Source organism: Cervus canadensis, chromosome 22, assembly GCF_019320065.1.
Source record: "Cervus canadensis isolate Bull #8, Minnesota chromosome 22, ASM1932006v1, whole genome shotgun sequence".
In the NCBI taxonomy this organism is placed as follows: domain Eukaryota; kingdom Metazoa; phylum Chordata; class Mammalia; order Artiodactyla; family Cervidae; genus Cervus; species Cervus canadensis.
The window spans coordinates 13,371,322-13,396,334 of record NC_057407.1 but is presented as its reverse complement, the minus strand read 5'-3'; the positions used below and the strand labels follow the sequence as shown (position 1 = coordinate 13,396,334).

General features: G+C 44.6%; 2 protein-coding genes across 10 annotated transcripts in view; one reads left to right on the top strand and one right to left on the bottom strand.

Annotated features, from left to right (window-relative positions):
• Window positions 1-25,013, top strand: part of CHDH (choline dehydrogenase) — a 100,916-nt gene that overhangs the window by 60,651 nt on the left and 15,252 nt on the right. For 5 of the 9 annotated variants that reach the window (XM_043442708.1, XM_043442712.1, XM_043442711.1 and 2 more), the window contains 4 exons: window positions 16,961-17,719; window positions 18,376-18,527; window positions 19,482-19,611; window positions 20,100-20,234. In XM_043442708.1, the coding sequence (XP_043298643.1) occupies window positions 17,017-17,719; window positions 18,376-18,527; window positions 19,482-19,611; window positions 20,100-20,234 (1,120 nt within the window). In that variant the 5' untranslated portion in view covers window positions 16,961-17,016. Of the gene's footprint in view, window positions 1-15,095; window positions 15,150-16,960; window positions 17,720-18,375; window positions 18,528-19,481; window positions 19,612-20,099; window positions 20,235-25,013 lie in introns of all 9 variants that reach the window. The other 4 variants (XM_043442713.1, XM_043442707.1, XM_043442714.1 and 1 more) reach the window with 1 other exon arrangement.
• On the bottom strand, window positions 2,387-5,073 carry LOC122424660 (actin-related protein 2-like). Its single transcript, XM_043442721.1, has one exon. It carries the CDS (start codon window positions 4,981-4,983, stop codon window positions 3,799-3,801), a length of 1,185 nt encoding a protein of 394 aa, XP_043298656.1. The 5' UTR covers window positions 4,984-5,073; the 3' UTR covers window positions 2,387-3,798.

The window sequence follows — 25,013 nt, the reverse complement described above, 5'->3', positions numbered from 1 at the left end:
TTCCTCCCACCCTCTCTTCACCCACTGTGTCCCCAAGTCTGTTCTGTATGTCTTGTCTCTATTCCTACTCTGCAAATAGGTGCTTTAGTACTATTTTTCTAGATTCCATATATATGCATTCATATACATTAATGCATTAATATACAATATTTCTTTTTCTCTGACTTACTTTACACTCTGTAACAGGCTGTAGGTTCATCCACCTCAGTTCAACTGCTTCAAAATTGTTCTTTTTTATGTCTGAGTAATATTCCATTGTATATATGCACCACAACTTCTTTACACATTCATCTGTTGATGGACATCTAGGTTGCTTCCCTATCATTGCTGTTGTACATAGTCCTGCAATGAACACGGGGTCTAGGTGTCTTTTTGAATTACGGTTTTCTTGGAGTGTATGCCGAGTAGGGCTTCCATGGTGGCTCAGTGGTAAAGAATCTGCCTGCAATTCAGGAGACCCAGGTTCAATCCCTGGCTCAGGAAGATCTGCTGGAGAAGGAAATGGCAACCCACTCCTATATTCTTGCCTGGAGAATTCCATGGACAGAGAAGCCTAGCGGGCTACAGTCCATGGGATTGCAAACAGTCAGACACGACTAAGTGACTAACACTTTCATGCCAAGTAGTGGGATTGCTGGGTCATAGGGTAGTTTTACTCCTAGTTTTTAAAGGAATCTCCATATGGTTCTCCATAGTGGCTATATCAATTTACATTGCCACTAGTGGGCTTCCCTGATAGCTCAGTTGGTAAAGAATCTGCCTGCAATGCAGGAGACCCCGGTTCGATTCCTGGGTCAGGAAGATCTTCTGGAGAAGGAATAGGCTACCCACTCCAGTATTCTTGGGCTTCCCTTGTGGCTCAGGTGGTGAAGAATCTGCCTGCAATGTGGGAGACCTGGGTTCCATCCCTGGGTTGGGAAGAACGCCTGGAGAAGGGAAAGGCTACCCATTCCACTATTCTGGCCTAGAGCATTCCATGGACTGTATTATTCATGGGGTCACAAAGAGTTGGACACGATTGAGCGACTTTCACTTCACAACTGTGCAACAGGGTTCACTTTTCTCCACATCCTCTCCAGCATTTATTGTTTATTGATTTTTTTTTTTGATGATGGCCATTCTCACTGGTATGAGGTGATACCTCATTGTGGTTTTGATTTGCATTTCTCTAATAATGAGTGATGTTGAGCATCTTTTCATGTGTTTGTTGGCCATCTGTATGTCTTCTTTGGAGAAATGTCTGTTTAAATCTTCTGCCGATTTTTCTGATTGGGTTGTTTTTCTGATATTGAACTGTATGAGCTGTTTAGTATATTTTGGAGATTGAACCTTTACCAGTTGCTATTGTTGCAATTATTTTCTCCCATTCTGAGGTTTGTTTTTTCATCTTCTTTATATGTCCCTTTACTGTGCAAAAGCTTTTAAGTTTAATTAAGTCCCATTTGTTTGTTTTTGTTTTTATATCCATTACTCTAGAAGGTGGGTCATAGAGGATCTTACTGCAGTTTCTGTTGCTGAATGTTCTGGCAGTGTTTTCTTCTAAGAGTTTTAGAGTTTCTGGCCTTGTATTTAGGTCTTTACTCCATTTTGAGTTAGTTTTTGTGTGTGGTTTAGGACGTGTTCTAATTTTCTTCTTTTATTCATAGTGGCCCAGTTTTCCCAGCACCATTGAATTTTACTCCAGCACCACTTAATGAAGTGGCTGGGTTTTTGTTTTGTTTTGTTTTTGTATATTCTTTCCTCCTCTGTCAAAAGATAAGGTGCCCATAGTTGCATAGGTTTCTCTTGGGGCTTTCTACTTTGTTTCATTGATCTCCAATTCTGTTTCTGTGCCAGAACGATACTGTCTTGATTACCATAGCTTTGTAGTGTAGTCTCAAGTCAGGGAGCTTGGTTCCTCCAACTCAGTTTTTCTTTCTCAAAATTTCTTTGGCTGTTCGGGGTCTTTGTGTTTCCATTACTGTTGTTTGTGCTGTGATGTGCTGTGCTGTGCTTTGTCATTCAGTCATGTCTGATTCTTTGTACCCCATGGACTGTAGCCCACCAGGGTTCTCTGTCCATGAGGAGTCTAGGCAAGAATGCTGGAGTGGGTTTCCATGCCCTTCTCACTGTTGTTGTTTAGTTGCTACAAATTGTAAAATTATTTGTTCTAGCTCTATGAAAAATACCATTGGTAATTTGATATGGATTGCACTGAATCTGTAGATTGCTTTGGGTAGTATAGTCATTTTCATAATATTGATTCTTCCAATCCAAGAACACAGCATATCTCTCCATCTCTTTGTGTCTTATTTGATTTCTTTTTTTTTTTTTTTTTGCAGGCAAACTTCTTTTATTTGTTCAAATTGAGGTAAAAGAGACAAAAGATACATAATATTAACAGAAGTGATACAATCTCTTATTACTTTATTTTTCAATTTAGAAGGAATTCAAGTCTGGGTACTATTTGATATTTTTTTCAGATACCAAGCAATACTGACAGGATTCATAAATATGATTTTCTGACAGGAAAGTCTGCTATCATTTACAAAATACCAACAACTTTTCTTTCAAGCCTAAGATGGCTAAGATTTAGTAGTTATGATTAAGTTTTTTCAGTTCAAATACGTATTTATATCTTGATTTTTGGGGGCCAACATTTTAAATAGTCATATTTTACTCCACTTCCAGGTTTTAAATCAAAACATACCACCAACAAAAAAAACTAGTGAAAATTACCCAACTGGCAGAAAGTCCCAGTTTTCAATGTTCTTTTTAACCCAATAATTATAACCTACTGCCAGTAATTATTTATATGTATCTACTTGTTTTTATTAAATAAGCACTGGTAGGTTATATAAAAGAATTTTTTCAAGAATGGTACTTGGCACTGGGTTACCTTAATGCTTCTGGTATAAACAGAAGCACTTAGAAAAAATACCAGCTCTTAAGCACTTTTTGTCTGAAATTTGAATTTCCAAAAGCATTTTTTCAATGTTACTTTTCCACTGATAGATTCTAGGGAGTCTAATTCCAGTTGACATGGTTAATATTAAAAAACAAATTAAAAAATCCCCAAACTACATAATAATGGGACACTACACCTGCTTTTTACATCATATTGGAAACAGTTCCAGGCAGACCAAAAGTAGAAGAAAACCTGCCAAATCAGAGTATTGTAAATAAAGTTCAGCTCCCGTACCCTAGAGCAGAAAAGCTCAAAAATCACAAAATGAATATCAAAAACTACCCCTGTCCTCCACGCAAAAACCCACCCAAACAGTTTCGTTCTGAGCCTACCCTTTCCCTAAAATGTTAATACCAGAAGCTTTAAGGTACTTAAAGCTGCAGCAGTAACTGTAGAAAGCGCCACACTACAGAGGAGACGCCACAAAGGGTTCAGCAGCCGCCCACCCAGTCCTGACCACCCCCACCCCAGTAATAGGTAAAAGCTCCGGCTGAAGTTGTTTTCTTATGCTAATAAAGGCATACCACCTAGTGTGCTAAAGACTAAGACTAGCAGCGTTAGAGCAGTAAAGTGAAAATAGGAAGCCCGCAGGAACGATCCAAATGCCTGCTGAGGACAAACAATGCAGCAGACAGGACCCCTGCCCTCTCCCTGTGCTCGCAGGGAAGCGGTGGAATTAAACAGTCAGATTTACCCACATTAACACAAATTTAACACAACCTGACCTTTCCAGTCAAAGGGCACAGACAGAGAGGCCTCTTCCAGGTCCTGGAGCTGAATGAGTTCAAAGACTGGCAGTAAAGGAAAAAAAGAAAGCACATTAGGGGCATGATGGGAACCAGCTTCACAGTTTATCGAACCGTCACCCCGAGTTTCTCCAGCACACGAACACCCTTTTCTTGGTATTCCTGTCGGGTCATCCAGAAGTTGTCTTTGTCCTTCATGATGTCTGCTAGAACTGCACCTCCCAGGAAAACCATGTGCTTCCTGCGGGGGGGGTCTTCAATGCGGATCTTGAATTTAGAAAGTTTTTCCACATCACCCTTCAATACTCGTTCTAAGTAAAGCTGTTTAAGCTCTCGTTCCAACCAGGATGGCAGACCAGGGTACATAGTAGACCCTCCTGAAAGCACAATGTGCTTATAGAACTCAGATCTGGTATCAATGTCAGCCGCCTGGATTGTGTTAAAAAGCAATTCAGCAACACCTACTCCCTCGACATTGATCAAGTGAGGCTGAAACAGAGCTTCCGGGGCTTCAAACCTCTCTCCCCCGACTTTGATAATGCGGCCATCTGGGAGTGTGTAAGATTCAACCAATACTGTGGTTTCTAAGGCCAGTTTCTGCTCTTGCTCAATATTATATCCCACATAACACAATTTTTCTTTAATCATGCGAACCGTTTCAAAATCAGCAGAATGGTTGAAGGCATATCCCCGCAACAGAAGCAGCTTGATAAGATATCTGGTAATATCCCTCCCAGCAATATCCAGTCTCCTGGTAAGGTGAGGGAGAGAAAAGCCTTCATACACCGGGCAAATGTGAGTCACACCATCTCCAGAGTCCACCACGACTCCAGTTAATAAACCTTGAGCATACAAAGTCAGGACTGCCTGGATGGCTACATACACACCAGAAAACTGGTAAGTTTCAAACATTACCTCTACAATCTTCTCTCTGTTTTTGGTTGGGTTCATAGGAGGTTCTGTGAGTAAAATTTTACAATTCCTGGTATCTATGTTAAGTTTTTCTGGTCCAAATGTGTAGTCCCATAGGTGTTTCATGTCATCCCAATTTCGTACTATGCCATTTTCCATAGGGTAATTAACTTCTAACATCGAGCGTAATTCACTTGCCTCATCACCAACCATAAGATCCTTGATTTCAATATTTCCCACTTTGGTGGTCGATCTGATAATAGGTCTTCCAACCAAAGCTGGGAAGATATGTTCTGGAAAATTAGAGCCTGCATATCCACACTTCACAAACCCGGTGCCGTTGTCGCACACTACCACCTTCCTGCCCTGGCTGTCCATCGTCCTCCCGGAAGAGAGCCGGAGCCGGAGCCGCTGCCGAACAACCTAGAGCACCCACCGTCCGTCTCGTTCCTCTTCCTCCTCCTCCCTCCTCTTATTTGATTTCTTTTGTCAGTGTCTGTTAGTTTTCTGCATTCAGGTATTTTGTCTCCTCTGGTAGCTTTATTCCTGGGTATTTTATTCTTTTTGTTGCATTGTTGTATGGGATTGTATCCTTACTTCAAGATAATAAAGGCCATATAAGACAGTCCCACAGGAAACATTCTCAATGGTAAATAATTGAAAGCATTTCTTCTAGGATCAGGAACAAGACAAGGGTGCCCGCTCTCATCAGTATTATTTAACATCATTTTGGAAGTCTTAGCCACAGCAATCAGAAAAAAAAAGGAATCCAGATTGGAAAAGAGGAAGTAAAAGTCATTGTTTGCAGACTACCTCGTACTATACATAGAAAACACTAAAGATACCATGAGAAAATTACTAGAGCAAATCAATGAAATATTTAGTCACAGGGTACAAAATTAATGCACAGAAGTCCCTTGCATTCCTATTCACTAACAATAAAAGGTCAAAAAGAGAAATTAAAGTATTATAATTTAGAGACCCATTTTCAGACCATTTTAATTCATTCCCCAACCTGTATAAATACCAAGTAGTGTTACAGTAAAGTTTAAGTTTTTCCCTTTACAGCACATTTGTTTTTTCCAAATTTCTAATTTTTAAGGATCCATTCCAGAGATTTTTTTTTTTTTTTTTGGTCGAGGGGAGCTTAGTAGAGGACCCTTCCATGTTGAGTAACTTGCAACTGAGAGCCCTCCTCGAAGTGAAGTCCAGCACCCCAGGAAAATATACTAGGAGGATTTTGTCAGAAGAGATCAGAGTGTCCCCTGAATTCCTTTCTCACCTAATGGGATTCTGAGCATCCTCAACTCTCCCATGAATTAACCAGACATCTCTGGTCACCCCCATCCCTTGCAAGAGGGGTCCTCAATAGGGGCCATTTGAACCTGTGCATTGCTAGGGCTCTCCCTGAGTGGGGTCTGTTGTCTATAATGCCTATGTCCTATAACAGGTTTCCTGATGCTGAGTTGTATTCCTCGAGATTGAGCATCTATAAAGCCTAGGATGTGGGCTGCTTGGAAGTGGCCAGCCCAAAAGGTAGTCTGTCACTGTGTAAGGGCTGCCGAGGCCTAGAGTGAAGGGTCTCCTAGAGGAGAAAAAAAGGATCTTCTGGAGGAATGGAGTTGGCACAGTAGAAGATGCCCTGGGGCTCAGGGTCTGAGGGTCGAGAGCTGGGAGTTTTTCCACAGTGGGTATTTTGGATACAGAGTAATTTGACAGAGTAGACAGCACAAGAACCCAAACCCTTTCCCCTATATGTTTGGCGGTTGTGATAGAATTGGGGAAAGCCTGATGATTCCATTTAACACAATCAACAACGAGTTTGGACAGTGTTTCCCATATAATTTACGATACCAACCCTATTAGTTCAGGATCTCTCTTTGGGATGCTCCAGGGGCTCTTTGAAGCTCCTGTTAGTTAGTTAGCTGGAGATGAAAAGAACTTTAATTAGAATTTGATATTTGGAAAACCTGTCAAAAATTTCAGAGTTTTTAACACCCCATCAGATAAAATATTAGATCACTGTGAAAAAATTATTCCTTGAGCTAAGATGAAGAAAAAGATTTCAAAAGTAAATACAGTTGATTTAAAGGCACAGACACTCACACAATCTGTTGTCAAGAGCAGCATTCCAGGAAAAGTTTCATTACTTTTGAGAGCAAGACCAAATCCTGTCCTGAATCAGCCTATCTTAATAAAAGCCATTTGCCTAATTAAGTTTAATCCCCCCTTAGAAAATACTGACCACATACAAAAGTCTTTACTCGGTGTTCCATTTCTGCCACTTTTTGTAGTCGTTCTTTGTCCCTTACTCTTTTCATTGAGAAATAATCAGCTTCAGGACAAAATCACTCTTTTTCTGTTAACAAAATATATTTCCATTCCTTGTACCTTCTTTCCTAAAATACATATCCTGTTTTCTTTAAACAGCCATGAACTCTTTTGTATTAGCGTTCTATAGATTGGTAGAGAACTTCTCATTGAGGCACCAAACAACTTTCGTTTCTCTCTCACAAAAGACAAAGTAGGTAAATTTAGACTTGTTCAGCAATTAATGTTTCCAATATTTTATCTTATTTGAAATCACCTGGATATTCATTGAGCTCCTATCATCTAACTTAGTCTATTTTTAAAGTTCTTATCCCAGTTACCTTTTTAAAAAATTTAACCATATCAGATGACTTTCCCTGTTGACAAATTTCATAACAAAAACAATATGCACTTACTGACTTTCAGTAACCCTAGGTATAAGGAAAATATTATACTTAACGTTGAATCTAAAGATGCTTGTGCTCAGTCACTGAGTTGTGTATGTCTGACTCTTCGTGACGCCATGGACTGTAGCTCACCAGGCTCTTCTGTCCATTGAATTTCCCTGGCAAGAATACTGGAGTTGGTTATCATTTCCTTTGCTAGGGGATCTTCCTGACCCAGGGATCGAACCCACATCTCCTGCATTGGTGGGCAGATTCTTTATCACTGAGCCACCTGGGAAGCCCCTGAATCTAAAGATAGATTTCTATTCATTAAATCTTTATTCATTTTATTTTATTCTTTATTTTATTTATTTAATAATTATTTATTATTATTTATTATTTAATTTATTATTATTTATTTTATTCATTAAAGCTTTAGCCAGACAGGCCAATTTTTATAGAACAAGAGATCTCATAATTTGCCTCCTTATATTAAAATGACCCTTTTTTCTTAGTCTGGGGGACTCAGATGAATCAGGAAGTTCCTAAGAACATGGGCAGAATAGTTACATATTAAAGGCAGAGGAAAGAAAGTTATGACCAACCTAGATAGCATATTAAAAAGCAGAGACATTACTTTGCCAACAAAGGGCAGTCTGGTCAAGGCTATGGTTTTTCCAGTGGTCATGTATGGATGTGAGAATTGGACTGTGAAGAAAGCTGAGCACCAAAAAATTGATGCTTTTGAACTGTGGTTTTGGAGAAGACTCTTGAGAGTCCCTTGGACTGCAAGGACATCCAACCAGTCCATCCTAAAGGAGGTCAGTCCTGGGTGTTCATTGGAAGGACTGATGCTGAAGCTGAAACTCCAGTACTTTGGCCACCTCATGCGAAGAACTGACTCACTGGAAAAGACCCTGATGCTGGGAGGGATTGGGGGCAGGAGGAGAAGGGGATGACAGAGGATGAGATGGCTGGATGGCATCACCGACTCGATGGGCATGAGTTTGAGTAAACTCCGGGAGTTTGTGATGGACAGGGAGGCCTGGCGTGCTGCGATTCATGGGATTGCAAAGAATCGGACACGACTGAGCAACTGAACTGACTGAACTGAACTGAAAGGCAGAGGAGGGAAAAATGCAAGCTCTTTTCTAAAGTCCCACCAAGTACCCCAAGGCTTGAGTCTCAGGCAATGGGGGCTGTGTTTATATTTCAAAATTTAAATGCTCCACCGTGCCCATGATTTTTGCAGATACTTTCAAGAGCAAAATTGGACAGGCAAAAGTACATAAAACAAAGACACCAATGACAAAAACTTAAGGATACAAAGAAATTTTCAGGATAAAGGGGATGGGAGTACAGCTGCATGTATCAAGGGAGAGGTACAGAGAGGCAGAGCAGGAAAGACTGAAAAAGAGAAAGACAGAAGAGGAAAGTAAAGCTGAGCGTGCTGGGACGAGAGGGCTTCCGGCCACTGCACTATGCGAGGTTTAAACCTGGTTCACTCTCATAAATCTCCCTTCAGGGAGCCTGCTGCACCAGGGTCTGCAGGGCATGAGGCGAGCCTCTCCCACCCGTGCGTGTCTTGTGCAGAGGTGAGCTGTGTGCGCCAGAGGGAGCAGGTCACAGAAGCTGAGAGCCGGGATGCTGTAGGTGCCTGACATCCACTGTCTGGGAATGCGAGAGGAGAGGCCAGGGAGAGGGGAAATAGATTTCAGGAAGGGGAGAAGGACAAGGGGGAGGGGAAAGTGTTCCTTAAATGAGGTCCTGAGACCCCCAGGGGCCAGGAAGGCTGACTTCTTAATGCTGAAATAAGAGGTTCATGTGGCCACTTGTCACCCACAAGAAAGCTGCATTCAGTGGTCCTGGAGGCGCCCAAATCCTCTCCCCAGAAGGGAACAGCTGCCCCACGTTGGGCGGTCATTGGGGCTCCCGTGCAGGCTGCAGGCCTGAGTAGGGCAAGCTTCTTCCTAATACAGGGTGAGAGCAGGGATGTATCCAGGGGTTGGGCTGGAGGAGTGGCTTAGGTGGTTTTCCCCGCCTGCAATGCAGGAGACCTGTGTTTGATCCATGGGTTGCGAAGATCCCCTGGAGAAGGGAATGGCTACCTACTCCAGTATTCTTGCCTGGAGAATCCCATGGACAGAGGAGCCTGGCAGGCTAGAGTCCATAGGGTCGCACAGAGTTGGACAGAAATGACTTAGCACTGGTGGTGATGAGTGCAGGCGGCATGCTCAGGACCCTGCTTTTGCTCCCAATACCCTTTCATGTTTTGGCTCCTGGCTCTTCAGGAATGGCAGGTGGGTGTGGGTGGGTGTGTATCTTTCGATCCAGAATTTTCCCCAGCTGTGCATGCATGCCATTATTTTTAGTCCCATGTAGTGTCTTTGTGTTTTGTAGCTTGAGGAGAGGTGTGTCCAGGCACACACTTTGCAGCATTGCAACAAAGAGTCCCAGGTCCCATGCCTGCTTCATAATGTCCTGAAAGCATCAGTTGAGTCTAACTGTTCTATCATTTAGAATCTGTTGCCTTATTGATTTTTGTGTTTAACAGATCTGTCCATTGTTGACAGTAGGGTGTTAAAATCTCCTACTATTATTCTATTCCATCAATTTCTCCCTTTATATCTGTTGGTATTTGTTTTATGTATTTGGTGCTCCTGTATTAGGTGCATACATGTTGAGGAGTGTGAAATCCTCTTTTTTTTTCTTTTTAAAAAATTTATTTATTTTAAATCAAAGGATAATTGCTTTACAATATTTGTTGGTTTCTGCCATACATCAGCATGAATCAGCCATAAGTATATATATGTCTCCTCCCTCTTAAACCTCCCACCCCATCCAACCCCTCTAGGTTGTCACAGAGCCCCTGTTTGAGTTCTCTGGGTCATACGGCAAATTCCCACTGCTATCTGTTTTACATGCAGTAATGTATATGTTTCCATGCTGGTCTTTCCATTCGTCCTACCCTCTCCACGCCCTCCCACCTGCCCCGTCTCCCTGTCCACAAGTCTGTTCTCTATGTCTGAGTCTCCATTTGTTGGTGGTGTTCAGTTGCTCAGTTATGTCTGACTCTTTGCGACCCCATGGACTGTAGCACACCAGGCTTCCCTGTCCTTCACCATCTCCCAGAGGTTGCTCAAAGTCATGTCCATTGAGTCGGTGATGCCATCCAACCATCTCATCCTCTGTCATCCCCTTCTCCTCTTGCCTGCAATCTTTCCCAGCATCAGGGTCTTTTCCAATGAGTCAGCTCTTCAAATCAGGTGGCCAAATTATTGGAGCTCCAGTATCAGTCCCGCCAATGAATATTCAGGTTTGATTTCTTTTAGGATTGACTGGTTTGATCTCCTTGCTGTCCAAGGGACTCTCAGGAGTCTTCTCTAGCACCACAGTCCAAAAGCATCAATTCTTCCATGCTCAGCCTTCTTTTTTTTTTGGCAAATAATGAATTTTATTTTATTTTTATTTGTTGAAAGCTAATTACTTTGCAATATTGTAGTGGTTTTTGCCATACATTGACATGAATCAACTATGGATTTACATATGTTCCCCATCCTGAACCCCCCTCCCACCTCCCTCCCCATCCCATCCCTCTGGGTCATCCCATTGCACCAGCCCCGAGCACTTGTCTCATGCATCCAACCTGGACTGGCGATCTGTTTTACTCTTGATAATATACATGTTTTGATGCTGTTCTCTCAGATCATCCCACCCTCGCCTTCTCCCATAGAGTCCAAAATCTGTTCCGTACATCTGTGTCTCTTTTTCTGTCTTGCATATAGGGTTATCCTTACCATCTTTGTAGATTCCATATATATGCGATAGTATACTGTATTGGTGTTTTTCTTTCTGGCTTACTTCACTCTGTATAATGGGCTCCTGTTTTATCCACCTCATTAGAACTGATTCAAATGTATTCTTTTTAATGGCTGAGTAATATTCCATTGTGTATATGTACCATAGCTTCCTTATCCATTCATCTGCTGATGGGCATCTAGGTTGCTTTCATGTCCTGGCAATTATAAACAGTGCTGTGATGAACACTGGGGTACATGAGACAGTCTATAAAAAAAGAAAGAATCTGCATCTTTTTACTCTCCTCCTCCACATTTTTTTTTTATTTTGATGTCTTTTTTACATCTTTATGTTTATCCTTTTGCTGTTCTTTTATCATCACTTTCACAGTTTTCTTTTTTTTTAATCTGTATACTGACTAATTTAAGTGATTTACTTTTCAATTGTGATTTCCAGTTTCTTCCTGCTTTTTTCTTCTATTCAGAGAAGACCTTTCACTATTTCTTTTCAGATAGGTTTAGTATTGCTGTATTCTTTTACTTTTTGCTTGTCTGAGAAATGGTTTATTTCTCCTCCTATTCTAAATGATAATCTTTCTGGGTGGAGTATTCTAGGTTGCAGATGTTTTCCTTTCAAGACTTTGAATATATTTTGCCACTCCCTTCTGGCCTGCAGTGTTTCTGTAGAGAAATCAGCTGATAACCTTATAGGGATTTCCTTGTAATTATCTCTTTGTTTTTCTGTTTCTGCCCTAATAGAATGGTCTCTTTATCTTTGTGTGTGTGTGTGCACTCAGTCGCTCCATTGTGTCCAACTCTCTGGGCCCCATGGACTGTTTAGCCCATCAGGCTCCTCTGTCCATGAAATTTTCCAGGCAGGAATAATGGAGTGGGTTGCCATTTCCTGCTCCAGGGTGTCTTCCCTACCCATGGATTGAGTCCAGATCTCTCGTGTCTTCTGCATTGCACGTGGGTTCCTTGCCCTTTTTATTACCATATGTCTTGGTGTAGGTCTGTTTGGGCTCATCTTGTTTGAGACACTTTGTGCTTCCTGTGTCTGAATATCTGTGTCCTTCTTCAGGTTTGGGAGATTTTCAGACATAATTTATTCACATATATTTTCAATTCCTCTTTCTTCTCCTTCTGGAATCCCTATTATGTGTATATTGGCACACTTTATGTTATCATACATTGCTTTCTTTCTTTTTTCACTTGGCTTTCAATTTGTTTGTTTCTGATTAGATAATTTCCATTATTCTATTTAACAGGTCACTGTTCTTTCTTCTGCATTATTCATTCTGCTGTTCATTGCCTTTAGCTCAGCTTTCATCTCGGCAAATGAATTTTCTCATTTTTCTTGGCTCCTCCTTATAGTTTCTAGCTCTTTTTTACAGTCATCTGCATTTCTTTCGATAACTTTCCTTAATTCCTTCAGTATCTTCATTACCTCCTTTTTGAACTCGGTGTTTGTTAGACTGAAGAGGTCTGTTTCCTTGTTTATTCCTTCAGGAGGTCCTTTAACTGGGAGTGGTTCCTCTGTTTCTTCATTTTGCTTGTGTTTCTCTTACTTAGTAAGTTTGGGAGAAACAATCATCTACTGTAGTCTTGGGTGGCTTTTTATATGCAGGAGTGCCCCTGGATAGCTTGTGTGGGTTTAATATTTTTTGGGGACGAGGATTGTTTTTGGTTTAGATGCTTGCTCTTTCCTCAGCATGTGCTGACCATTATCCCCGACAAGGGATGTGCAGCTATGTGACCCTTACGCACTCCCAGGGAGGCAGGGGCACGCAGTCGTGTGACCCTCGGTGGTGGCAGCAGTTCATGCCCACCTCTGGAGTCCGAGATGGCAGCGGTGACACCTGTTCCCACCCCTGGAGCTTGTGGAAGTGGTGCCCTGCCCCCTGAGAGCGGGCACGTGGAGAAAGAAACTCCTTTGGCAGTCCCACCCCTCTCCTCGTGGTGGTGTTGCTGTTCAGTTGCTCAGTCGTGTCCAATTCTTTGTGACCCCATGGACTGCAGCACCCCAGGTTTCCTTGTCCTTCACCATCTCCTGGAGCTTGTTTGAACTCTTGTCCATTGCGTCTGTGATGCCATCCAATCATCTCATCCTCTGGCGTCCCCTTTTCCTCCTGCCTTCAATCTTTCCCAGCATCAGGATCTTTTCTAATGAAAAGACCACCTTCACATCAGGTGGCCAGAGTATTGGAGCTTCAGCTTTAGCATCAGTCTTTCCAATGAATGTTCAGGATTGATTTCCTTTAAGATTGATAGGTTTAATCTCCTTGCACTCCAAGGGACTCTTAAGAATCTTCTCCAACACCACAATTCAAAAGCATCAATCCTTTGGTGTTCAGCCTTCTTTATGGTCCAACTCTAACATCCATACATGACTACTGGAAAAACCATAGCTTTGACTAGACGGACTTGTGTTGGCAAAGTAATGCCTCTGCTTTTTAATATGCTGTCTAGATTTGTCATTGCTTTTCTTCCAAGGGGCAAGCGTCTTTTAATTTCATGCCTGCAGTCACCATCTGCAGTGATTTTGGAGCCCAAGAATATAAAGTCTGTCACTGTTCCCATTGATTGCCCATCTATTTGCCATGAAGTGATGAGACCAGATGCCATGATCTTTTTTTTGAATGTTGAGTTTTTAAGCCAGCTTTTTCATTCTCCTCTTTCACCTTCATCAAGAGGCACTTTAGTTCTTTGCTTTCTGCCATAAGGGTGGTGTCATCTGCATATCTGAGGTTATTGGTATTTCTCCTGTCAATCTTGATTCCAGTTTGAGCTTTATCCAGGTCAGCATTTCTCATGATGTACTCTGCATATAAAGTTAAATAAGCAGGGTGACAATATACAGTCTCAATGTACTTCTTTTCCAATTTTGAATCAGTCCACTGTTACATGTCCAGTTCTGTTGCTTCTTGACCTGCATACAGGTTTCTCCAGGAGGCAGGTCAGGTGGTCTGGTATTCCATCTCTAAGAATTTTCCAGTTTGTTGTGATCCAGACAGTATAAGGCTTTGGTATAGTCAATGAAGAAGGGATGTTTTTCTGAAATTCTCTTGCTTTTTCTATGATCCAATGGATGTTGACAATTTGATCTCTAGCTCCTCTGCCTTTTCTAAATCCAGTTTGTACATCTGGAAGTTCTCAGTTAACGTACTGTTAAAACCTAGCTTGAAGGATCTTGACCATTACCTAGCTGGCATGTGAAATGAGTGCAGTTTTGTGGTACCTTGTATGCCCCCCAACAATGGTCCCTTGACTCTCTGGAAGGTAGAGGCTTCTTCCCTACCCCCTCAGGCTGTCACCACACAGCCAACCCCAGTCCTTGCTCCAGGTCTGGTCTCTGAAGCCGGAGCCACAGCACCCAGCCCCCACCCACGCCAGAGGATGAATGTCTCAGGCCGGGGGGTGCTGGGTGGTGGCACCCACTGTCTCTGCAGGTCTTTCTCTGCTCCGTTCTGTGCAAGCTGGCTACCGTGCTCTCCTCTGAGGCCCCGAGGCTCCCCATCTGTCTAGGCAGATCACTCCACCAGTGAGGCAGAAACATCATGTTTCACAGCTCCCTCCTGGGGGCCCAGCTTTTGTCCCGATTCCTTTCTTTTTCTGTTTTTCTCCTTTGATCCTACTCAGTTACATGATTTTCTTGCTTTCCCCCACCATCTTGATCTGATCCTAGATTGTATGTTTCTTTCTTTCTTTTTTTAATGCTATGACACTAATGTATTTAATTCAGTGATTTTCAACAGGGTGGTATAAAACATCCAAAAGATCATATCTGAGTTTCGTTTTTTTTTTTAACTTTTTATTTTGTATCGGGATATAGCTGATTAACGATGTTGTCATAGTTTCGGGTGAACAGTGAAGGGACTCAGCCATCCATATGCATGTATCCATTCTCCCCCAGAACCCTCCTCCCATTGGGTTGTATGTGTTCTCATAAGAAGTTGCAGGCACTCTTAAATTTATTCCTCTGTACATGTTTTCACAGGGGGCTGGCTCCTTTGATGATCTTCTTGGATTTCAGCAGTTTGATATACCTTAGGTGTGTTTCTCGTTCTATTAATCTTGCTTGGGATGTTCTAAGGTTCTTGAATCTGTGATATTTTTGTCTAGTATTAATTTTTGGAAGTCTAAGCAATTATCTCTTCAGATATCTTTTCTCCCCTGTGCTCCCTCTGTCCTTCTCCCTCCCCGCCTCCTCTTTTTCCCTTAATCCCTCTCCTCCGGCTTGGACTCCAGTTGTGTATACTTTAGATGGTTTGGTCTCATCTCATAGCTCTCAGCTGTTCTGTTCTATTCTTTCACTCTTTCTTCTGTTTGTATTTCCATTGGATGATTTTTACTAACCTGATGTTCAGTTTCACTTGTTTCTCTGCCATTTCCAGTCAAATTATTTATCTCTGGTAATTTTTTTATTATTTGTAGCAGTTGTGCATTTTTTTATTGTCAACTTTTTGCTGAAATTGCCTATCTGTTCAACATGTCCACCTTTTCAGCTAAATCTTTCAAAACTTTAAACTTTGTTACTTTGAGGTCTGTGATAGTTGTAACATCTTGGATGGGTCACCCCCTTGATTTACTTCTGTTCACTACTTTTCTCTTTATAATGAGTATGCAGGACCTTTCTTACACATGCATGACCTTGTGTGTAACAGGATAATAGAGACTGGAGGGTGAGCAGTGTCTTTACCTAGGAAAGGGCATGCCTTTTATTCTGTCAGGTCATTAGTGTGAGTGTTGAAGTCAGCCCAGTTGGGAGTTGAGCAGTGGGCCGCTGCTGCCTTGTGCTAGCATGAGGCCTGAGACACTGGAAGGTTCTTCCTGCTTCAGATTTAGTTTCTAGGAGGCCCTGCTGGTCTCCTGTGCTTGCAGGAATGGGGTGGGGGTGGGGGGTTTGGAATCTTTCTCTCTCCACTCTCTTCTTAGCCTGCTTCCCGCAATAGGCAGCTGGGGACTTGGCACAGGATTGTAGAAGAGGTGGGGGAGTTCTTAGGGTTTATTGAGCGTTTCCAGTTCTCCGATCCGGGTCAGTCCTGGGCAGGCCTTGTGTGCCTGGGTTGATCAGAGGTCCTGTGTCAGCGCAGGTCCTGACAGATGTCGTGGCTCTTCTCCCCGTGTGCGCTGAGCATGCTGGAATTGAGGTGAACATTGTTGGGGAAGGACCTTCCAGAAGTTACTGACGTTTGTTAAAACTCTGGCGCTGGACAGAGTGATCTTTTTTTTTTTTTTTTTTTTTTTGGACAGAGTGATCTTTGAAGATTGTGGCTCTGACCCCATCCCCTGCTGCAAACCCTTCTCCTGTACTCTGGGGCCCTCAGGTCAAAGGCTGTAAACTGTAGTCTCCAGCCTCTCACCTTGACCTTCATTTGGTTATTTACATAAGTCTTGTCTGTCTCCCAGGTCCCAGACCATCAGTTTTGAGGGCAGATGTCTTGTTCTCTGGGTATTCCTAGAGAGGACCACATGGTGCCTGGCATGTGGTAGGGCCTCAGCGACTTTCTCCATGTCTTGAGTGGATGAGGAGTCAGGGCAAACATGGAAGGTCCTCAAGCCCCTGCTTTCCAGCAGGTACAGTCCTGCCCCCACCTCCAGGTTCATGGACGGATGTCAGGGAAGCCTTTCTGGGGACCACCCCCCACGCCCCGCAGGTGGAGAGGAGCCTCCTGTGCCCCCAGCCCTGGGCTTGTCGCTTCTGGCGCTGATCCTGCAGGACTGATATTCCTCCTTGTGTTCGCTCCTCCTGGTTCCCCAGGAACGTGCCACCCAGGCCTGCCGCACCCAGCGCCAGGCGGGCACCGGTTCTGTACGTGCATGCTGAGTTAAACTTTGCAAACCCTCTTTTTCTATTTTTAGGGCAAGTGAATCATCACATTTCCCTCGGTGGAAGTAAGAGAACTTGGGCTGGAAGCATGTGGTGCGTCCTGCGAGGCTGGCGGGGAGGATGCCTGGGCCCATGGGGAGCCCTGGGGGTCCAGGGCCCCCGGGGCCTCCGCGCTCTGGCCAGCAAGCGCCCACGGAGCCGGGGCGAATACAGCCACGTGGTGGTGGGTGCGGGCTCCGCCGGCTGCGTGCTGGCCGGCCGGCTCACGGAGGACCCTGACCAGCGCGTGCTGCTGCTGGAGGCCGGGCCCAAGGACGTGTACGCGGGGAGCAAGCGGCTCCGGTGGAAGATCCACATGCCCGCGGCCCTCGTGGCCAACCTGTGCGACGACACGTACAACTGGTGCTACCACACCGAGCCGCAGGCGGGCCTGGATGGCCGCGTGCTGTACTGGCCGCGGGGCCGCGTCTGGGGCGGCTCATCGTCGCTCAACGCCATGGTCTACGTGCGCGGGCACGCCGAGGACTACGAGCGCTGGCAGCGCCAGGGCGCCACGGGCTGGGGCTACGCGCACTGCCTGCCCTACTTCCGCAGGGCGCAGGCGCACGAGCTGGGCGCCGGCAGGTACCGCGGCGGCGACGGGCCCCTGCGCGTGTCCCGGGGCAAGAGCGGCCATCCGCTGCACTGCGCGTTCCTGGAGGCGGCACAGCAGGCCGGCTACCCCCTCACCGAGGACATGAACGGCTTCCAGCAAGAGGGCTTCGGCTGGATGGACATGACCATCCACGAAGGTAGGTGCGAGCCTCCTGTTTGCCTATCTCCCAGGTTCCTCCTTTAAAAACGAGAAGCTGTTCTATCACAGCCCCATCCCTCCAGCCCCCGCCCCGCACCCGGTCGTGGTCAGTAAGTGTGGACAGACTGGGGCTGGTTTGAAGTGGAGAGGATGTGACAGATTGCACCGGCGAGAGCCCACAGGATACCACCCAAAGCCAGTGAGAAGTGACCGGGAGGTGGTGACACCTGAGGCATCCTCTGGTCCCATTTGATGTGGGTAATGAAGAGTCAGCTCTCTGGCCACATAGCCCCAGGTTTCAGAGCCTTACACGAGGGTATACTGAGGCACAGAGCAGTGACTGGCCTTGCTGACAGCAGGGCGGAGGCACAGCCAGGTTGGACCCAGAACTCTCATCATCAGCCTCTCCTGGCCTTTTGTCATCCCATCCTCTCAAGGATGAGAGGATGCCCAGCTGCATCCAGGGGCCCCAGGTTGATGTGGATTTCAGTTGCACAGGGCATCTGGGTCTCAGTCTTCCTTTGAAGACAGAGCTTACAGGGTCAGGGGAAGGGCAAACTGGCTCTTAATCCTGTCGTTAGCTACCTCCCCCTGTATGACCGGTAACCAGGGAACTGGCGTGGGCTTGACTGATCTCCTTGCTCTGTCCTGCAGGCAAGCGATGGAGCACGGCCTGCGCGTACCTGCACCCAGCACTGAGCCGCCCCAACCTCACAGCCGAGACCCAGACATTTGTGAGCAGGGTTCTGTTTGAAGGCACCCGTGCAGTGGGTGTGGAGTACATCAAGAACGGCCAGAGCCACAGGGTGAGTGAATTACCACCAGGCCTGAGCAGCTCACTTGGCCGGGAGGGAGCGGGCAGTGACCCCGAGGTCACCGTCAGTGTGGCTGGGCAGGAGTCATGTTCTTGTCTCCGTCAACATGGGGACAGGGAGTGAGCGGCTGGTAGCAACAGCCTGAGAGACTGTCCCCAGGCCTGGCAGGAGGCAGTGGCCTATTAGAAGGGAGGGAACCCCAGTCTGGCCACCGGCTGGTGATGTTCTGGCATGAGCACCCTCCTGAACCTGTCTGCTACTGCCTTCCACACTTGTCCAGAAATTGATAGGTTTATGTTAGAGGCTTTAAAAACCATATTGGGCTTCCCTGGTGGCTCAGATGGTAAAGAATCTGCCTGCAATGAAGGAGACCCGGGTTTGATCCCTGGGTCAGGAAGATCCCCTAGAGTAGGAAAAGGCAACTCACTCCAGTATTCTTGGCCTGGAAATTCCATGGACAGAGGAGCCTGGAGGGCTACAGTCCATGAGGTCACAAAGAGTCGGACATGACTGAGCGACTTTCAGCTCAGGTAAGGACTATATCTGTGATCACACTCCGTATCTCTGCACTGTGCTGTGTTCCACTTAGCAGCGTGTGAGGATTGTCCTGCATCCCATGTGAAGATCTGGCTCACCACAGGCTTTATTTTAAACTGCTTGTTTGAGTGCTTGCTTCCTTTATCTCATTTAAGCACTACAGTCCTTATTTCAGGACCATCATTACTTTCTGGCTGTGGCAGAAAATATCAGAATATTTATGCTCACACCCACCCTGCACCCTGTACCTGCACCCACCCTTCCCCTAGTGGCGCCCTGAGCATCTGCTTCCTCCCTCTGGGCCTTGAGCAGGATCCCCAAGCGGTCCTGCCAAGGCCATGTTCTCAAGGTGCTGACGGGCTCTCCTGGAAGGGAAGCATGACCTGCGTGGCCCCCTGCCTCTTCCAGGCTTATGCCAGCAAGGAGGTGATTCTGAGTGGAGGTGCCATCAACTCTCCGCAGCTGCTCATGCTGTCGGGTGTGGGCAATGCCAACGACCTCAGGAAACTGGGCATCCCGGTGGTGTGCCACCTTCCTGGTGAGCCCCCTTCCCCGCTGCGCCCCAGAGGTGTCTCTGCTAAATCAAACTGCTTATTTATGAGAGGGCTGGAGGCTTTATTGTGAGAGGCCTGTGAAAGTGCTGGTCCATGGCAGTGAACTGCCAGCGTCCCCTTGAGCTTGGATGGGCTCAGCATGACGGGCCTGCTTCCCTCCTTCCCCAGCCAGGGGCAGCTGACTGAGCAGTGCCCGCTACAGGCCTGGGGGGAGGACTGCTTGGCAGGAAGGCACCTGGGTGGTTACAGGTGGTACCCTGGGAGCGAGGGGCAGGGGCAGGCAGCTTGGCAGCATCCGAGAGGGCCAGAAGCAGGTGGGAGTGCGGGAATGGGGTTCCTGGGAATGAGCAGGAGCTGGCCTGGCACATAAGTGGATGAAGGAGGAGAGTTTTCAAAACCAGGGGGATGTTGAGAGGCCAGCCAAGCAAGCCCCTTTGGGAGACGTCTTCCTAACCATCCCTTCTGGTTTCAGGAGTTGGCCAGAACCTCCAAGACCACCTGGAGATATATATCCAGCAGGCATGCACCCGCCCCATCACCCTCCACTCTGCACAGAAGCCCCTGAGGAAGGCCTGGATCGGCCTGGAGTGGCTCTGGAAGTTCACAGGTGGGTGTGCTCATCCATGACTTTGGGAGAGATGGTCTGTGGGCAGCATGGCCTCCCTCTTGACGTACCTAGCACAGGCTGTGGCTCCAGGTTTCTGTTTCAAAGCGGCACTGTGCCATTCATGTCAGCTCTGTGAGTCTCAGTTTTCCCATCTGCAAAACGGGGATACACAGTTCCTGCGTGGAAGGCTGGTGTGAGGACCAGATGCCACACACAGGACTTGCCCAAGGTGAGTCTCTGCAAGGGCTGGTGCTGCTCCTCCTGACGATTGGACGGGGATGGACTCATCCTGGACACGGTCGGGGCCCAGGGGCCAGGAGAAAGGGCACTTGATGCTGGACTACAGAATCAGCTTCATCTCTCGGCATTTTCCATTTGGTTTCTAGCTGAAATCTTACTCATTTGCTCAGCACGCATTCCTCACACCCTTCTGTTCTGAGCTACATGGTGAGAAGTGCTAATAAGGGAGGTTTTCTTAGGGAGTTTACGCTCTAGTGGAGACAATGGACGGAAACTAAATATGCTAAGCTTTAAGCACAGTGAAGGAATCATCAGGATGTTAAACTAGAGATTGGTGGTGTGGGGCCTGTTAGTCAGAAAGAATACATGCAGAGGCCCTGGGGACAGGCATTTGGTTGTTTGAAGAACAAATGTGTTGGCCAGGGAGACTGCAGCACTGTGAGGAGGCCGCGGCGCAGGTGTTGCAGGGCCTTCCCAGGCCCCCGAGTGGGCTCTCAGAGATGAGTTGTCTGAGGAGACAAACGTGCTGACACAGCAAAAGACTTTATCGGGAAGGGGGCCCCTGGGGTGAAGAGCAGCCGGGGAAGGGAACCCATGAGAACGAACCCACGAGAACTGCTCTGCTACATGGCTCACAGTCTCGGGTTTTAAGGTAAGGAGTTAGTTTCTGGGTTGTCTCTGGCTGGTCGTCTTGCTTGGCTGCTAGTCTGACTCATGGTCCTTCCTGGTGACGTGCGCGTCTCTCAGCCAGAATGGATTCCAGCGTGAGAGATTCAGGGAGGTTGATCATCTCCTCCCTCTTTTGGCCCCGTCCACATTCTCCCAGGAGGTATGTTAACTCTACTGTTGAGACTTCTCATTTTATGTGAATGCCTCTGAAATTATGAAAATTACTAATATTACTGCAGTTAGTATTTGACGTTCTATATGCATCTGAGTTGTCAGAATATCGTCATGGTATTCCAGGTAGACCTAGGAAATGTTGTGGGAAGAAGGTTATATTTACACCTACAAATATCATTACACAGTAAAGTTTTGCTTCATGTTGAGTGTATATCCTGAGAACAGTGAGAATCAATACACAGAATCTCCCATAATAGCGAATACTGCTGCTACAGATAATATATAGTGGAAGTGTACAATTACGTAATATGTATCATGAAGAACAGTGTGTAGTGATGAGTTAGCTAGGGCAATACCTGTTAATCCACCTATTGTAAAAAGAAAAATGAAGCCTAGGGCTCATTATTATTGCCAGAGATCATTTGATATTACCTCCATGAAGGATTGCTAGTCAGCTACATACTTTTACTCCTGTGGGAACAGCAATAATTATAGTGGCTGATGTAAAATATACTTGTGTGTCAACATCTATACTGCTGGAACATATGGTGAGCTCATACAATGACTCCTAAGAATCCAATTGATATTATGGCTCATGCTATACCCCTATATCCCAAAGGCTCTTCTTTCCTGAATAATATGTTATAATATGCAAGATTATTCCAAATGCAGGTAAAATCAGAATATAAACTTCAAGGTGTCCAAAGAATCAGAATAGGTGTTGATATACTATTGGCTCACCTCCTTCCTGCCTAGTGAAAAAAAGATTGTGTTTAGGGTTTTGTCTGTTTAATAACATGGTAATCCTAGCTGCTAATACAGGTAATGCTAATAGTAGCAATGAGATGGTTGGATACCATCACCAACTCAATGGACATGAGTTTGAGCAAATTCTGGGACAAAGTGAAGGACAGAGAAGCCTGGTGCACTGCAGTTCATGGGATTGCAAAGAGTCGGACATGACTTAGTGACTAAACAATAACCATAGCAACAATATAGCTATAATTAAAACTGGTCACACAAAATAATGGTGGAATATAGTGGGTGGTTTTATATTTATAATGGTAGTAAAATTAAAAGTACCCAAAATTGAGGAAATACCCTCTCAATGTAGGGACAAGATGGTAGGGTCTGCTGAAGCTCCGGTGTGAGCCACGTTTCCAGCTAAGGGTGGATATACAGTTGAGTCTGTACTGGCATTGGCTTCAACTATTGATGATGATGCAAGTAGAAGTAGGAAGGAGGGTGGGAGTAATCGGAAGCTTATATTATCTATACAGGGAAAGGCTGTGTTGGGTGCCCCAATCATTAGTGGCTCTAGTTAGTGCCCAAAGCCTCCAATTGCAGTACTCATATCTATAAAGAAAATTATTACAAATGTCTGGGCTGTTAAAACTGCATTGTAAATCTGATCATCTCCAAGCAATGTTCCAGGTTGGCCTAATTCAGTACAAATTAACAAGTCCCAAGGACCAAACAGTAAGTATAACTTACCAGTATTTTTATGGCCAATTAAGAACAGTCAGTGGTTTATGAACATAAGATACAATGGCTGAGTCAGCATTAGACTGTATGTCTAAAGATGGGGTGGAGTCCTCTTTTTGCCTAGTCCTGTGATGAATTTTGCTTATTGGATTGTAGATTCAAAGAATACAGCTTCAATTCTGTTGGGGCTTCTGCCCCCCTCCCTTTTTTAAATTTCCTGGCAGCAGGAGAAGTAGGGAGAAATAGATTGAAGCCAGTTGACTAGGGTATTTACTTGTTAACTGAAAGTTTTGTGGGAAGTGTAATCTCACCAATCCAGTAAGGATTTAGCTTAATTAAAGTGTTTGATTTGCATTCAGCTGATGTAGGATAGAGTCTTGCAGTCTTCATTGAGCAGGAATTAAGTAAATTATATTTGCTTAGGGCTTTGAAGGCTCCTGGTTTGTATAACTTCAATTCCTAGCCCATTTCTGAAAGGATTGGTGTAAGGGGTAAGATTGTTGTGGATAATATGATTACTGTTGGTAGGAAAGTTGTTTTGTAAAATCAAATTGTCATTTTATTTTTATATTATTTATGGAGGGAAATATAGTGCTGTAGAATATGTGAGTTGTGTGTAGAAGTACAGGTTGAGTAACTGTGATAGCTATTAGTAATACTGTTATTTTCTTGCTATTTCTTGAATGATTATTCATTTTGGCATGATAGTGGTAGAAGACCTATTGATAATGGTGTGATGAGAATGGAAGTTGTAGTAATGGGTATTTTGTTTTATGTGTGTGATAGTGTCGTGGTGAGCTGAGCTGTAAATGAATAGTACGAATATGGTAAGTGTTATTATAAAGTATAGGTTTAGGATTGTTATAGTCGGGTTATGCATTATAATGGGTCTTACCCTATATGTGAGCAGTTGATGAGTAAGCTGTAATTTTTCGTAGTTGGGTTTGGTTTAGTCCACCTCATCCTCCAATTACAATAAGTAGTATAGATATGATAATACTGGGTTTAGGCTGAGACATGGTGAGATTTGGGAGTAATACTGACAAGGATGCAAGTTAGTTTTTGTCACACTAATAAGATTAAGCCTGCTGTTAATGAGATACCTTATGTAACTTCAGGTACGCAGAAGTGGAATGGAGATAGTCTTAGTTTTTATTTTCCTATTTGCAGCTTTCTTTATAGGTAACTGACACATAAGGTTTAAGTTTAAGGTGTACAACATGATATACATATACACTAGAAAATGATTATCACAATAAGGTTAGTTAACACATCACCTCACATAATTATCTTTTGTGTGTGCTTATGTGTGTGTGTGCATGCATTGAGAGCATTTAAGATTTACTCTGTTAGTAACAGTATTGTCACCTGTAGTCACCCTGCTGTATGTTATATCCCCAGAACTTACTCATTTTATAACTGGAAGTTTGTAGTCATTGACCAGCATCTCCTCATATTCTCTCACCCTGTAGCTGCTGGCAACCACCATTGTACTGTTTCTATGAGTTCAACTTTCTTAGATTCCATATAGATGTGATGTACACTATTTGTCTTTCTCTGATTTCTTTCACTTATCACAGTGCCCTCAAGATCCATCCACATTGTCACAAATGGCAGGATTCCTTCTTTCTCGTGACTGAACACCATTTCACTGGATATATATACACCACAGTTTCTTTGTCCATTACTCCCTCAATGGACGTTTTGGTTGTTTCTATCCCTTGGCTCTTGTGAATGGTGCAGCAGTGGACATAGGCGTACAGGTATCTCTTTGAGATCCCACTGTTATCTTTTTCAGATGGAGACCCAGAAGTGGGGTTGTTGGGTCATATATAGCGTAGTTCTCTTTTTAATTGTTTGAGGAACCTCCATACTGTTTTCCATAGTGACTGTATCAACTTACAATCCTGTCAACAGTGCAAGAGGGTTCCCTTTGCTCTGCATCCTCACCACTACTTCTTATCTCTTGTCTTTTTTGATGATAGCCATTCTAACTGGTGTGAAATGGTTCAGCAGTCCTTTTTTGCTAATATACATCCCTCTTTAAAAAAAAAAAACTTCCCCTTTTCTATTGGAGTATAGCCATTAACAATGTTGTGATACTTTCAGGTGAATAGCAAAAGGACTCAGCCACATATATACATGCATCCATTCTCCTCCAAACACCTCTCCCATCCAGGCTGCCACATAACATTGAGCAAGAGTTCCATG